We start from the raw sequence: 13623 nt of genomic DNA, 5'->3' as shown, positions 1-13623 counted from the left end.
TTTAATCTTTGCAGTGACTCATCTTTGCAATGAGGTAGGTCCTATTTGACATATTTTGCAGATGGGAAACCCAAGCTAGAAACAGGTTAATGAATTTATTCAAGGTCATCTGAGCTATTAAGTCAATCCAGAATATATATCTAACCATGACACTATGTCATCATCTGTTAGAATAATTCAGAAGCAGCTATGTCTTTTATCTTGCATAAAGACACATCACATTGTTAGAGGACAATTCTGTGAAAGATTTATTCAACTAGCTACCTTCTCCTGGCAATAACCTTTGTTTGGCTTTATAGAATGCATGCAATTGTGGTCTTTTGAGAAGCATGCCTCATATTAAGAAGGATTTGTTTTTCAGACAGTGATCAGAGCTGTACTAATCAGGGAGTGAGTATGCTTATGCGAATCAGAGATTTAAAGTTCCCATGAGGACTTCCCTGGTGGCTCAGTGGTTGAGAATCCGCCTGCCCATGCAGGGGACACAGGTTTGAGCCCTGGTCAGGGAAGATCCCACATACCGCGGAGCAACTAAGCCCGTGCGCCACAACTACTGAGCCTGTGCTCTAGAGCCCGTGAGCCACAACTACTGAGCTCATGTGCCACAGCTACTGAAGCCCGTGTGCCTAAAGCCCGTGCTCCACAACAAGAGAAGCCACCGCAATGAGAAGCCTGCACACCACAATGAAGAGTAGTCCCCGCTCGCCGCAACTAGAGAAAGCCCGCACACAGCAACGAAGACCCAATGCAACCAAAAATAAATAAATTAATTAAAAAAATAATAAAGTTCCCATGAACGTAAGGATCATCAGGGCCATTTTACAGATGAGAAAACTAAGCATCAAGATTGGGAATCAGTTTGCTCAAGAGTGTTAGATACAGAAGTAACTCTACAACTCTAAGCTCCTTCCATTCTGCATACAGAACTTTTGATGCTAAAAAAAAATGTCCCCTTCTCCTCCAGCTAAAGTCAAACCCTTCTCCTACTTTATGAAAACCCAGCTGAGCCTTTTCTGCCTTCTTGTCTTCCCTTTGCCCTGCCCAATTCTTTAGTTTCTCAGTATTCACTTGGGGACTTTAATGAGAAATAGCAGACATCAAATAAATCAGTAAATAGAGGACAGCAGTGTCAGCAGCTGAGCCAGGGGACAAAGGCCAGCCATCAAACATGATGCTCTAGGGGAATTTTCATTGATCCCACCTCTTGGGGCAGCTTGGTGCTTAAGGAGTAACATCAGACTTTGCATTGTGGCCTATGAGAGTAGAGTCTGCTGCCAGACAGTACTGGGTTGGAATCATGGCTGTGCCTCTGACCAGCCAGGTCAACCCAGACAACATCTTACATCTTTCTCAGTTTTTGTTTTGTCATCTATACAATGAGGATAATGTAAACTCTAATGAGAGTTAAACAACATAGATGTAAAATACAAAGAGTTGTAATGAACTTAGTGGATTCCTCGAAGCAAATTAAGCATAAAAAATAATACTTTCCCTAGCTCTACCAGGAAGGTAGAGAATAGAGCTTATTAACTCCCTTATAAATCTCCACTACTTAGAATAGTGCCTAGTTATGTCGGAATAGCTCAGAAAAAAGTTATTTGTACGAAATAATGAATTACAGAAAAAAAAGTGAGATTTATTTTTATGCCATGTGAAAATCACTAACAGCCTTGTAAATTAAAGGGTCATCAGAGGCTATGTAAATGGACTCCCTTGCCTTTCACATACAACCTGGCCCCTCTGCTGAAACTGTCTCAGAAAGAACTTGTGTTTGGTTGTTTGCTGGGTAGAGGTTAGACTCCTGACTCTGGCAATAACCCACTCTGAAAAATAGGTTGCAAAACTTCCTACCTGTCATACTAAGTACCTCACAAGCACAGTGAATGTAAAAACACCCAGCAGAGGGGCAGAATACATGGAACATGCCCCAAACAATGCCTGGCACAGAGGAATTCTATAATAACCAGCTCTCTCCCTTGAGTATCTCCCCTGCCCCATTCTGAAGCCCAGCATTTCATGCCCTCAGATACTTGTGACCATCAGGGAACAGAGGTTTTTTTCTAGGAAAAACAGAATCCCATCTTCCTTCAATTCACTGGTTTCCTTCCATTGTGACCCACAAATGCTTGCCTTAGATCTCACCAGATGTCTACTGGTTTCTATTATATGACTACCAGACCTGTTAGAGATGGGAAGATGCAATTTTCATGCCAGTAGGGAACAACATTCTGTACAATATTTATAGCCATCAATTAATTAAAATGTAGTATTAGCAGCCATTTTATTACATGCAAAGCAACAATAAAATGATGTATTTATTGCTCTGCTACAGATGGAGGACTGCACTCTGTCCTTTCATGAAAAGCAATTCACCATTAATTATCCTTTATTATACTATTTGGGAAGATTTTTATTTAATTATTTGATATACTGAACATTCCAGTTGCATGGGTCTTAGAATGTTTTTGCAATAATGTTCATATTATTATTTTAACTACTAAGTATAGCAGGATGCACTGTGAATATAGAAGGTTCATTTTTAAGCTATGGGAATTAAACAGAAAGGAAGGGAGAGAGGGAGGGAAGGAGGTTATTTTTGCATCTCAACCCCGGAAAATGAAAGCATGTTGAATAATTTGGGGGCTCTCCTCACTTTTTAATCTTAAGATAAAACTTTGCAAACTAGAATATAATTTGAAAAGCTGAGGGACTGTTGCTAATGACTGTATTTCACTTTTAAGGAACGTCAGTAATCCAGGTGACAGCTTCAGACGCAGATGACCCCACCTATGGAAACAGTGCCAAGTTAGTGTACAGTATCCTGGAAGGACAACCCTACTTTTCAGTAGAAGCACAGACAGGTACCGTGGAATGGAGTTGTGATTTGTGACACATTGTGAATAAGGAGTCCAGGCCTGCTCACTAAAACCTATTTGAGTCTTAGGTTTCTAAAATATACAAAGGGCCACCTAACAAGACTATTGTGAGGATTAGATACTGTCTGTATTGTACCATGTCACAGTAATAAATATAATCTTAGATGCAACTTTTCTCTTAAAATCATATCTTAAAATTCAACTTAAACTTAAGAATTTATCCTAAAATATGTTTTATCATAAATTCAACTGTGGATCCAAATTAAGAGGCCACAGGACTTGAAGACTGGTATGAAAACTGGCAGCTCTCAAAGCCAGGGCTGGGGATGGTGGGGGTGGGAACTGATGCTAACATGTGTCTGGGAGGAGGCATATCCCCAACCTCCTCCACTGTGCTTAGATTCCCAGCGGGCGTTAGCATCCAAGAAGGAGGCTCTGCAAATTCCGTACAGAAAACAAATAGCAAACGGAAAGAGTGAACAAACACAAACAACCAAAACCCACGCCAAAATGTTTCACTCCATTTGTACCAAATTTGATTCTAGGATCCTTTTATTAGAATAAACACTGGGCTTCTGTGGTGGCGCAGTGGTTGAGAGTCCGCCTGCCGATGCAGGGGTCATGGGTTCGTGCCCCGGTTTGGGAAGATCCCACATACCGCGGAGCGGCTAGGCCTGTGAGCCATGGCCGCTGAGCCTGCGCGTCCAGAGCCTGTGCTCCACAACCGGAGAGGCCACAACAGTGAGAGGCCCGCGTACCGCAAAAGAAAAAAAAAGAATAAAAACTAAAGTCCTGTGAAACTGCTAGTCCACAATATTATACCCCAAACTCATTTCTTTTTTCCACAATATACCCCCATGTGTTTGAAAGATGTTTACAAACAATCCGCTTTTACTATTATAGTTAAAATTTATCAAATATATATGTTTATATGTACGTACATAGCCTGCCAATCAGATACTTTGCCCACTTATTGAATATAATTTCCACGTACCTATGTAGTCATTTATTTGTAGCCTCTTTGCTTCAGATCACAATTTATGGGGCTACTTGCTATGATTTCATCAAAGGCATTTACCAATTAATTTTGCCAATTAATTTTCAGATTAACCAAGGATAAATGTGGGATTTCATATGGCTTTTTGAGATGTTAAAATCGCTGGAAGGGGGCTTCCCTGGTGGCGCAGTGGTTGAGAGTCCGCCTGCCGATGCAGGGGACATGGGTTCGTGCCCCGGTCCGGGAAGATCCCACATGCCACGGAGCGGCTGGGCCCGTGAGCCATGGCCGCTGAGCCTGTGCGTCCGGAGCCTGTGCTCCGCAACGGGAGAGGCCACAACAGTGAGAGACCCACATACCGCAAAAAAAAAAAAATCGCTGGAAGGACTCCAGTTGTTACTTTCGTGTCTCAGGGACTCATAGTTAAGAACCACCAATTTGAACCTACCAAATTATTTAACAGACAAGAAAAACGGGGCTCAGTGAGTTCAAGCATGTTGCTGAGAAACATACAAACGTCCGGGTCAGAAAAGGATAAGGGCTTAAAGCTTCCACAGCACTCTCTTGTATTTCCAGTATAAATGTTACCGTATCTACAGACAGGAAAAGCTTGACTATGTTCCCAAAAGATTTAAGTGAGCATGGTTTCCACACCAATAATGTGCTAATATCCAGAGATGATGTAGAATCCAATTATAAACATATCATTGTTTCCACTGATAGCAGATAGTAGACAGTAAGTGTTTGTATAAGCATTGTATATATTTTTAAGCCATTTGGTATACACTTAAAGAAATTAATTTTAACATTTTAATATATCACCTTCTACTTTTAACTTAATATGGACCATAGAAATGTTTCTAAGAACTGCATGCAGGCATAGATAGTCAAAAGATTCTGCTGGCAGTCCAAAAGCATGGGTTTATGTTACTGATGTTCATGCAGTGCGTCCTCAAATATATCAGTCTTTAGGATCTTTAAGTGTCACACCTGAGAAGGATGAGGTTATTACTTGCATTTACAGTACAACATATAAAACATACACTTTTAATGTTATATTAATAATTATGACAATTTGCTAGAAAATATATCTATATGATGCTCCAGGTATGGCTACTTTTGATGATAATTGACATGTTGGAGTGACTCTTCTGTGAGGGAAGGTGCTGTTCTATTCATCTTTGCTTCCCCTGTGCCTAGATCTTTTTTGTTATAATGTTATCAATGAATATCTGTGATGTTCCCTGCTCACCTGTCCAGGTATCATCAGAACAGCCCTTCCCAACATGGACAGGGAAGCTAAGGAGGAGTACCACGTGGTGATCCAGGCCAAGGACATGGGTGGACACATGGGTGGACTCTCAGGGACAACCAAAGTGACGATCACACTGACTGATGTCAATGACAACCCACCAAAGTTTCCACAGAGTAAGTAGGTGGGCTTGGTTTTCACTTTCCAATGGTGCCACAGCCAACTCTTCTCTGACCCATTCCTGCTGTACTCAACTTTCCAGAAGAAATCTAGAAAAATGGAGGCTCTTTATATCATTCTTGCAAAAAACAAGACAATAAAAAACTTAAGTGGAGGACAACAAAGAACTTAAGTGGAGCAATGACAACAAAAAACTTAAGTGGAGGAGAGATAGTGGGAGAAAGTGGAGACATAAAATGTTCTACAACCCTGGGAACAGAAAATCAGTTTTGCTAGGTGCTCATGATGTGATGTAGTAATTAATTAACCTTTCTTTGTCTCAGTGTTCTCATTTCTAACCTGGATATGTAATAGTACCTGAATCCGTTATCTATTGCTACCTAACAAACTGCCCCAAATCTTGTGGCTTAAAACAATTATAATCGTTTATTTTTGTCATGAGTTTGCAATTTGGGCAAAACCTGAAGGAGGCAGCTTGTTTCTGTTTCCATAGCATCAACTGGCACAGTCTGGGGCTGGAAGATCTACTTCCAAGATGGCTCAGTCACATGGCTGGCAAGTTAATGTTGGCTGTTGGTTCCCCTTCATATCAGCCTCACAGGAGTGGCTTGGATAGGTTCTAAAAGTGAGGAGAGCCCCAGGGACACCAAGCAGAAACTGTATTGCCTATTGTGACCTAGCTTCAGAAATCACATAGCATCATTTCTACTGTAGTCATAAGAGTGCCCAAATGTAAGTGGAGTTCTTATAGACCCTACCTTTCAAGGGAAGGACTGTTAAAGTCGCGTTGAAAGAAAAGCATGTGGGCTTGGAGATACTGTTTGGACTATTTTTGCAAAATACAATCTTCCACAGGGCTCAATTAATAGGATGTTGTTAGAACTAAATGAGCTAGTGTAAAATCTTACAATGTTATCTGGCATAAGTTGTCAACAAATGTTAGCCATTATTATCAATATTATCTAGGGGATTATGGTCCTTCTACAAAATTGATAGGCTTGCAGCAGGAAATAAAAGAAAAAATGATTTGAAAGGTCATTATTAATAATCATAATTACAACAACTACCATCCTTTAATGAATAGTTACTACTATTACAGATCTCTACGAGAGCCTCCATTTTACAGATAAAACTGAGTTCCATGAAGGGTGCAGTAACTTGCCTGAAGGATATGGCAAAGCCAGATTTTGTACACAAATCTGGTTATGTATACATTGTAAGTACAGTGTGATCGTTGTGATGTGCCATTGCTAGTTCACGGGGAGTTCACCATGAAAGTGTCTTCTTCATTAATGAGGAGAGTAGCTGGTAGAGACTGTGAGTTTATTGCCAGAGAGATGGCACTTTTTATAAATGAGAGAACAGGGAAGGCCACCAAGTATGGCCCCAGGAAGGCACCATGCATGGTCACTCAAAGGAATCCAAAGACAACAATCTATGCAAGGGAGACATTGAGATAGAGGATTACAAGGCAACAGCCAGTTCTCATAAAGTCACCAAAGAGATGAAGACTGCCTTGCCTGGTCAGCCACAAGTTTCAGCATCCCCAATAAGCTTAAGCCTCATGGAGCACTCTAAGAAACTGCATGCTCCATTATCCACTCTAAAGCTGGCAGGTATGCTGGATGGAAAAGGCCATGCAGGACTATTAGCAGGTAGTGATTAATGCCCTTGTTCACATACAGTCATAGAGTAAAGTTACATCACTACTGTGAAGATACCAGTTTTACAGCTATGAACTTGACGAAGACTTAGAGAAAATCAACTGGGGAGTAGGTTTTTCTAAACCTTCATGTAAATTGGTAATTATCTGCAGAGACTCCCACCTCCTACTTGTCCTTTATCATGGAGGGCATGGTGTGTTTAAGTTAAATATGGGTCTGAACTGAAAGTATTCACAGCCAAACAATATATTGGGCTGGCCAAAAAGTTCATTCAGGTTTTTCTAAAAGATGTTATGGAAAAACCCAAACAAACTTTCTGGCCAACCCAACAGATAAATGTAGACAGAGTATTAGAACTGATAAAATCCACATAAGGGGAAACTAAAGCTTAAAGAGCTTAAGTAACTTGCCCAAGACCACTTGGCTTGAAAGTGGTAGAGGCCAGGTTTCCAACCCTTGCTTCTCTACGTTGTTTTGCAGAGAATATTTTTGAATCGTGATAATGCAAATAAGATTATCTCAAATCTCACTTCTCTACTGAAAACCTTTCAGTGGCTTCCCACCAAGTTTAAAGAAAACCTGAAGTCTTTTCCATCTCCTGCAATGCCCTTTGTGCACAGTTGGGCCCCAGCCTCCCTATATACCCTTACCTCCTACCAGAAGGCTGCAGTCACACTTGTGGTCTTGCTGTTCTGTATGTATTCACTGTGTTCCCACATCAGGGTTTTTGCAGTTTGCTGTTTGCTTTGTTTATAATTTTTATCCCCAGGTATTCACATGATTTGTCTGGCCCAGTCCTTTCAGGGAACATTCACACACACTCACATGAACAAACACACTCACAACATACATTTATACACAGTCACACTTACACTCTTTCATTATCCTCTGTCCCTCACTGCACTTTATTTTTCTCCTTCTTAGCAATGATATCAGTGTATGTATATGTTTGGGGTTTTTTCTCTTTAAAATGAGGAAAGAATCTTGACTCTTTCATTTACTACTGAGTCACCAAAGGCTAGGACAGTGCCTAGCATATATTAGGTTCCTGATACATATTAAACAAATCTAAATGGAAATGTCACACTATGAGAAGCTTTTCCATATAAGGTATCAGTTAATCAAATGGTGAAGGAGGTAAAGTAAGAAGAAAGTTAGATATACAGCTGGAAGGATCATGACCATGAAGGATACAACTTGCATTTGATTTTAAAATAAATATGGAGCTATGGAAGGCTTATAAACAGGGAAGGGTGTTCTTTTTCTGGGCACCTGGCAGTGCCATATGTGAGGCTTAGAATTAACTTACAGACTATTCCAAAGACATAAAAAGAAGTTTTGATTTTTTTGAATGTGTGAAGATATACATGGCCCTCCATCAGTTCCTGATGGGAAATGTAACTGGGCATTGTTTTCCTTTCTCACATGTGACGGGTGGCCCCACCCTACCACCCTGGACCCTGATATAGTTTCATCATCCTTTGCAGAAAACATTTCTTTGACAAGCAAGCCATGTGGGATCTTCCTCCCATCCATTCACTTCTTTCATGTTTTCAGTCAATAGAAAGTTCAATGTCAAACCCTTTGAGAAATTTATTGAGATTCAATGAAATCTAAAGTCTTACAGCTGCCAAATAAAAGGGAAAATAAAAATAGATGTCTTCTTCTTCTAGGCGTATACCAGATGTCTGTGTCAGAAGCAGCTGTCCCCGGGGAGGAAGTGGGAAGAGTGAAGGCTAAAGACCCAGACATTGGAGAAAATGGCTTAGTCACATACAATATTGTTGATGGAGATGGGATGGAATTGTTTGAAATCACAACGGACTATGAAACACAGGAGGGCGTGGTGAAACTGAAAAAGGTGAGTTAGGGTGAGGAATCAGATGTGGCAGTGCTGTGGCCTGCCTTGCCGAGGCACCGCTGCTGGAAACAGGGAGTTGAAGACTAAAGAAAGGAGAATATGGACAACTGAGGGCCGGACCTGACTTAGCAGTTGAGCTCTGAGCTTTGGGGAGATAACAGAACTGTATTCCAGAGGAAGCTGGCAGAAGGGGCCGATGATGCCTGCCTGAGTTTGATGGTTAGTTTTTGTATGATTTGGGGAGTATAGTCAATAGTAATGTAATATCTTGGTATGGTGACAGATGACAGCTAGACTTACCATTTTGAAATATATAGAAATATCAAATCACTATGTTGTACACCAGGAACTAAGATGGTATTGTAGGTCAACTATACTTCAAAAACAAGAAAAAAATAGACTCATGGAAAAAGAGATCAGATATGTGGTTGCCAGAAGTGGGGGGTGGGGGGAGGGGAAGTTGGATGAAGGGGGTCAAAAGGCACAGACTTCCAGTTATAAGATAAATAAGTCCTAGGGATGCAATGTACACTGTGATTAATATAATTAACACTGCTGTATGTTATATATGAAAGTTGTTCAGAGAGTGAATCCTTAGAGAGCTCATCAAAAGGAAATGCTTTTTCTTTTTCTTTTGTATCTATATGAGATGATGAATGTTCACTAAACTTATTGTGGTAATAATTTCCTGATGTATGAAAGTCAAATTGTTATGCTATACACCTTAGATAGTACTGTATGTAAATTATACCTCAATAAAACTGGAAAAAAAAGGGGGAGTGATAATACCTGCCCTGAGATTGCTGGTTAGTTCTTTTTTTTTTTTTTTTTTTTTTTTTTTTTGCTGTACGCGGGCCTCTCACTGCTGTGGCCTCTCCCGTTGCGGAGCACAGGCTCCGGACACACAGGCTCCGCAGCCATGGCTCGCGGGCCCAGCCGCTCCGCGGCACGTGGGATCTTCCGGGATCGGGGCACGAACCCGTGTCCCCTGCATCGGCAGGCGGACTCTCAACCACTGCGCCACCAGGGAAGCCCTGCTGGTTAGTTCTTATATGACTTGGCACAGTTTCCCCATGGAAAGAAAGATAGCTGGATAAATCTAGATTTGGGAGAGACAGCCCTGAGCATACATGAAGTTCCCTCTTTAGCTCTGCCAAGCTGAGTCTGTTCATATAGGCTCTTTGGAACTTTTCTTATCTCAAACATCCAAGGTCCATTACATTGCTGGGCCTTCTATGAAACTTAAACCAAATCTCTGCTTGATTTTCCCTCAAAATTGAACCTGAGAAGCAATAATAATGTGCCTTCCCTCATAGTCAGCTAAATTGTTGCTAAAAATGTGTCCCTGAGATTAATTCACTACAAAAATGAGATTATTGCTTGTTCTTGTTTTGTTTAAAAAAAAATCTAACATTTACTCAATTCTAAATATTGGCCAAAGCCTGAGCCTCTTATAGGCATTCATTTATTTTACATGATAAAAATCATATAAAGTAGATGTTATTATCCCAGGCAGCAATGATACCTCAGTTTAATTGTGAGGAGATTGGGGCTCAGACAGATTAAATAATTTGACCCTGTTGTAATCACACAGCTAGCAATTTAAAGACATGGAATTCAAACTTAGTGTATTCTAGAACATCTTCCCACTCAAGACGTTTTGCAAATAGACGGACCAGAAAGGGGTTATAGAAGAGAGCCAGATTTGATTCACTTTCAGGTAAAGAAACAGTTACAGTATATTCTAAAACGGTTTTACCCCTGATTTACCACTTGAGAAATCAATACTTCTCCATCATCAAAGTATATGGAGTATTAAATCTGAATTGGATGATGGGATTACCTTGGTTTTAATCAAGTATTCATTTTCAGCTTGGTTTTGTAACATGAATATTAAGCTCCTTGGTGTGATGGAAAAGATTGGCCTGGAACACTAATAAAAAAATTAATTTGAAGAATCAAGAAAGAGGCCAGTAGCTGGAGAGGAGGCAAGGGTGGGGTAGAGGGAGATGCCTGGGAGGAATCTTTCAGTAAGGAGAGCAGGGAGAGAGGTGTTCTAGGAAGCCGACTTTTTACAACATAAGGAAGCATTGTAAGGATTGGGGGAAATATGAGGGGACCCAAACAAAGAGAAAGTAGAAGTGACTCTGTCATAAAAGAATATGGAAGTCGGGGTGAACTCTGGATACTTGGAAAAGTCAACATTAGTGATGATGAATGGTGTAGCCACAGAAGCCTAATCACCAGCCACAAGGGGCTGGGGCAATCACTTCTGGTTTCTCCTCTGGAAAAGTAGCTGTGTGACTATGTGTAGCATAGAGCTGTCAACTGGCTTTGTTAGTTAACATTTCTATCCCTCCTGCTTGCCACTGACATACGAGCAGTGACATCAGCGATTCCTGCCTCCCATCCTTTGCTGTTCAAGTAATTGGGTAGTTGGTTATGCTTAGGTTGTCACCTGTTTTCAATGTATTCAGGGTATAAACACACACTGTGTCTCTAAAATCTGAAACATGTAAATCACCCCATGGAACTAACACATCGCACGTGAGCTCTCTGCATATGATTAATTTGCACATTTTCCCCCAATTCAATGTGTTTCTTTCGGGCAAAGGAATAATCTTCTATAAAGCACTGACGTTTAAGTTTAAAACAGAGTAAGATGTTCTTTAATTTGTAAAAGAACGTTTGCTTAAGCTTATAATACAAAGTTCCAATTGTCCAGCAGGAAAAAAATATTGAGGTGAATTTAATAGAGTAAAATGATGGATCCTTATAGAAATCATTATATATATGATTTAATAATATAAAAAGATATAGAGAGATCCGTGAAAATATTTTTGTCTTTAAAAAATATTTTTAATATAGTTTTTTCACTTATTCCTTAATTCATTCAACCTTTTTCTACCAAGAGTTATTGAGTTATTATTATTTGTCAGGCACACCCTTTGTGAGAGGCTGGACATCTAAAACTGAAGAAAGAGTCCTCGTCACAAGAAGATCACAATTTAACAGGACAGTTAAAAGCGTAGAGACAATTAACATAGAGGGGGTTTTCCCAGCCTTGACACTATTAACATTTCAGGACAGAGAATTCTTTGCTGTAGGGGCAGGGCTGTGCATTGTATGGTGATTAGCAACATTCCTGGCCTCTCCTCACTAGATGTCAGTAAGCACACATCCAGCCCCACCAGTTATGATACTAAAAATAGCTCTAGACATTGCATAACATACCTGGGGTGAGGTACAGCAAAATCACTCCCCAGCTGAGAAGCAACTGTGATAAAGTATGACAAGATCTGTGACTATGGGTCATGAATGACTGCTTACAGGGGGCAGTTCTAGAGCTGAGCCTTCATAGATGAATAGGAAATTACCAGACAGATAAGGAGAGGAAGGTCAGAGAAAATAGGCTCATGAAGGACTGGTGTTGAGGGAAATAGGACACAGTTAAGAAACTTGAATAAGTTGAGTCTTGAGGGTCCTGAGATGGATACAGTGGGACCAGTTGAAGAAATCTTGTTGGAATTCAAGGGAGGAATTACAAAGACCTGAAGAAGGCAGAAGAGGTAAAGGTGAAGAATTCAAGAGTTATTTAGGAGCTAGAGTCATTCATTTATTGAATAGCTTAGAAAGCAATAAATATTTCTTGAGTACTCTGTGTCAGACACAGTAGGTGTCAGGATTATAATGGTGCATGAGAGAGAGAAGCTGCCTTCAGGATATTGAGACAATCTCTGTGTGGTTAGCAAAATAAAGATGAGACTTGTAGGTGGCTTGGTAGACTTGGGGAGGAAAATCCAATCGTGCAGCACCTTTGACTGAGTGGGACTCCAATTTATCACTGAGAGATCCCGGCACAGTTTCTGAGGTATTTACTTTCAAACAAATAAACTGCCTGTAAAGCAGTGTGAGAGCAGCATTAGAAGGCATTTAAAATATTTTTTAAATAATAATTTTAATAAAGCCACTTTTATGCCTGATTATTTCTTTATATTCTCTGTCCACATGTATATAGATGTCGATATGTAACATTTAAAACAGTTGCAGTCATAGGGTGATCTGATTTGTTAACTTAATGGCACATCATAAACATTTTACATGCTGCTATATAATATACATAATTTTTTTTTTTTTTTTTTTTTTTTTTTTGCGGTACGCGGGCCTCTCACTGCTGTGGCCTCTCCCATTGCAGAGCACAGGCTCCAGACGCGCAGGCTCAGTGGCCATGGCTCACGGGCCCAGCCGCTCCGCGGCATGTGGGATCTTCCCGGACCGGGGCACGAACCCCTGTCCCCTGCATCGGCAGGCGGACTCTAAACCACTGCGCCACCAGGGAAGCCTACATAATTATTTTTAATGACTACATAACATCCCATCCTACTGATGGACCATTATTTCCTTAATAAAATCTCACAGTTGGATTTGGTGTTTTGTGTGTATGTTTCCTATGATTAAATATAACCCCTCTATGATATCTAAACATCATGCTTTTTTTTTTTTTTTTTGCGGTATGCAGGCCTCTCACTGTTGTGGCCTCTTCCATTGCGGAGCACGGGCTCCGGACGCGCAGGCTCAGAGGCCATGGCTCACAGGCCTAGCCGCTCCGCGGCATGTAAGATCTTCGCGGACTGGGGCACGAACCCGTGTCCCCTGCATAGGCAGGCGGACTCTCAACCACTGCGCCACCAGGGAAGCTCCATCATGCATTTTTGAATATTGTTTGTTTGGGTTTTCTGTTGAATTAATCCCCCAGGGAGAATTTTTAGAGGTGGGATTAGTAAACTCAGGGG

At 40.7% G+C, this 13623-nt stretch overlaps 1 protein-coding gene across 2 annotated transcripts in view; it reads left to right on the top strand.

Moving 5' to 3' along the window:
• CDH11 (cadherin 11) overlaps positions 1 to 13623 on the top strand; it is a 152856-nt gene that overhangs the window by 109823 nt on the left and 29410 nt on the right. For both annotated transcript variants that reach the window (XM_060084423.1, XM_060084424.1), the window contains 3 exons: positions 2742 to 2861; positions 5134 to 5301; positions 8643 to 8830. In XM_060084423.1, coding sequence (XP_059940406.1) covers positions 2742 to 2861; positions 5134 to 5301; positions 8643 to 8830 — 476 coding nt within the window. The remainder of the gene's footprint in view (positions 1 to 2741; positions 2862 to 5133; positions 5302 to 8642; positions 8831 to 13623) is intronic.

This window comes from Mesoplodon densirostris, chromosome 19, assembly GCF_025265405.1.
Source record: "Mesoplodon densirostris isolate mMesDen1 chromosome 19, mMesDen1 primary haplotype, whole genome shotgun sequence".
NCBI lineage: Eukaryota > Metazoa > Chordata > Mammalia > Artiodactyla > Ziphiidae > Mesoplodon > Mesoplodon densirostris.
The sequence above is the reverse complement of the archived record's forward strand: the minus strand, read 5'-3'. Positions and strand labels throughout refer to the sequence as shown.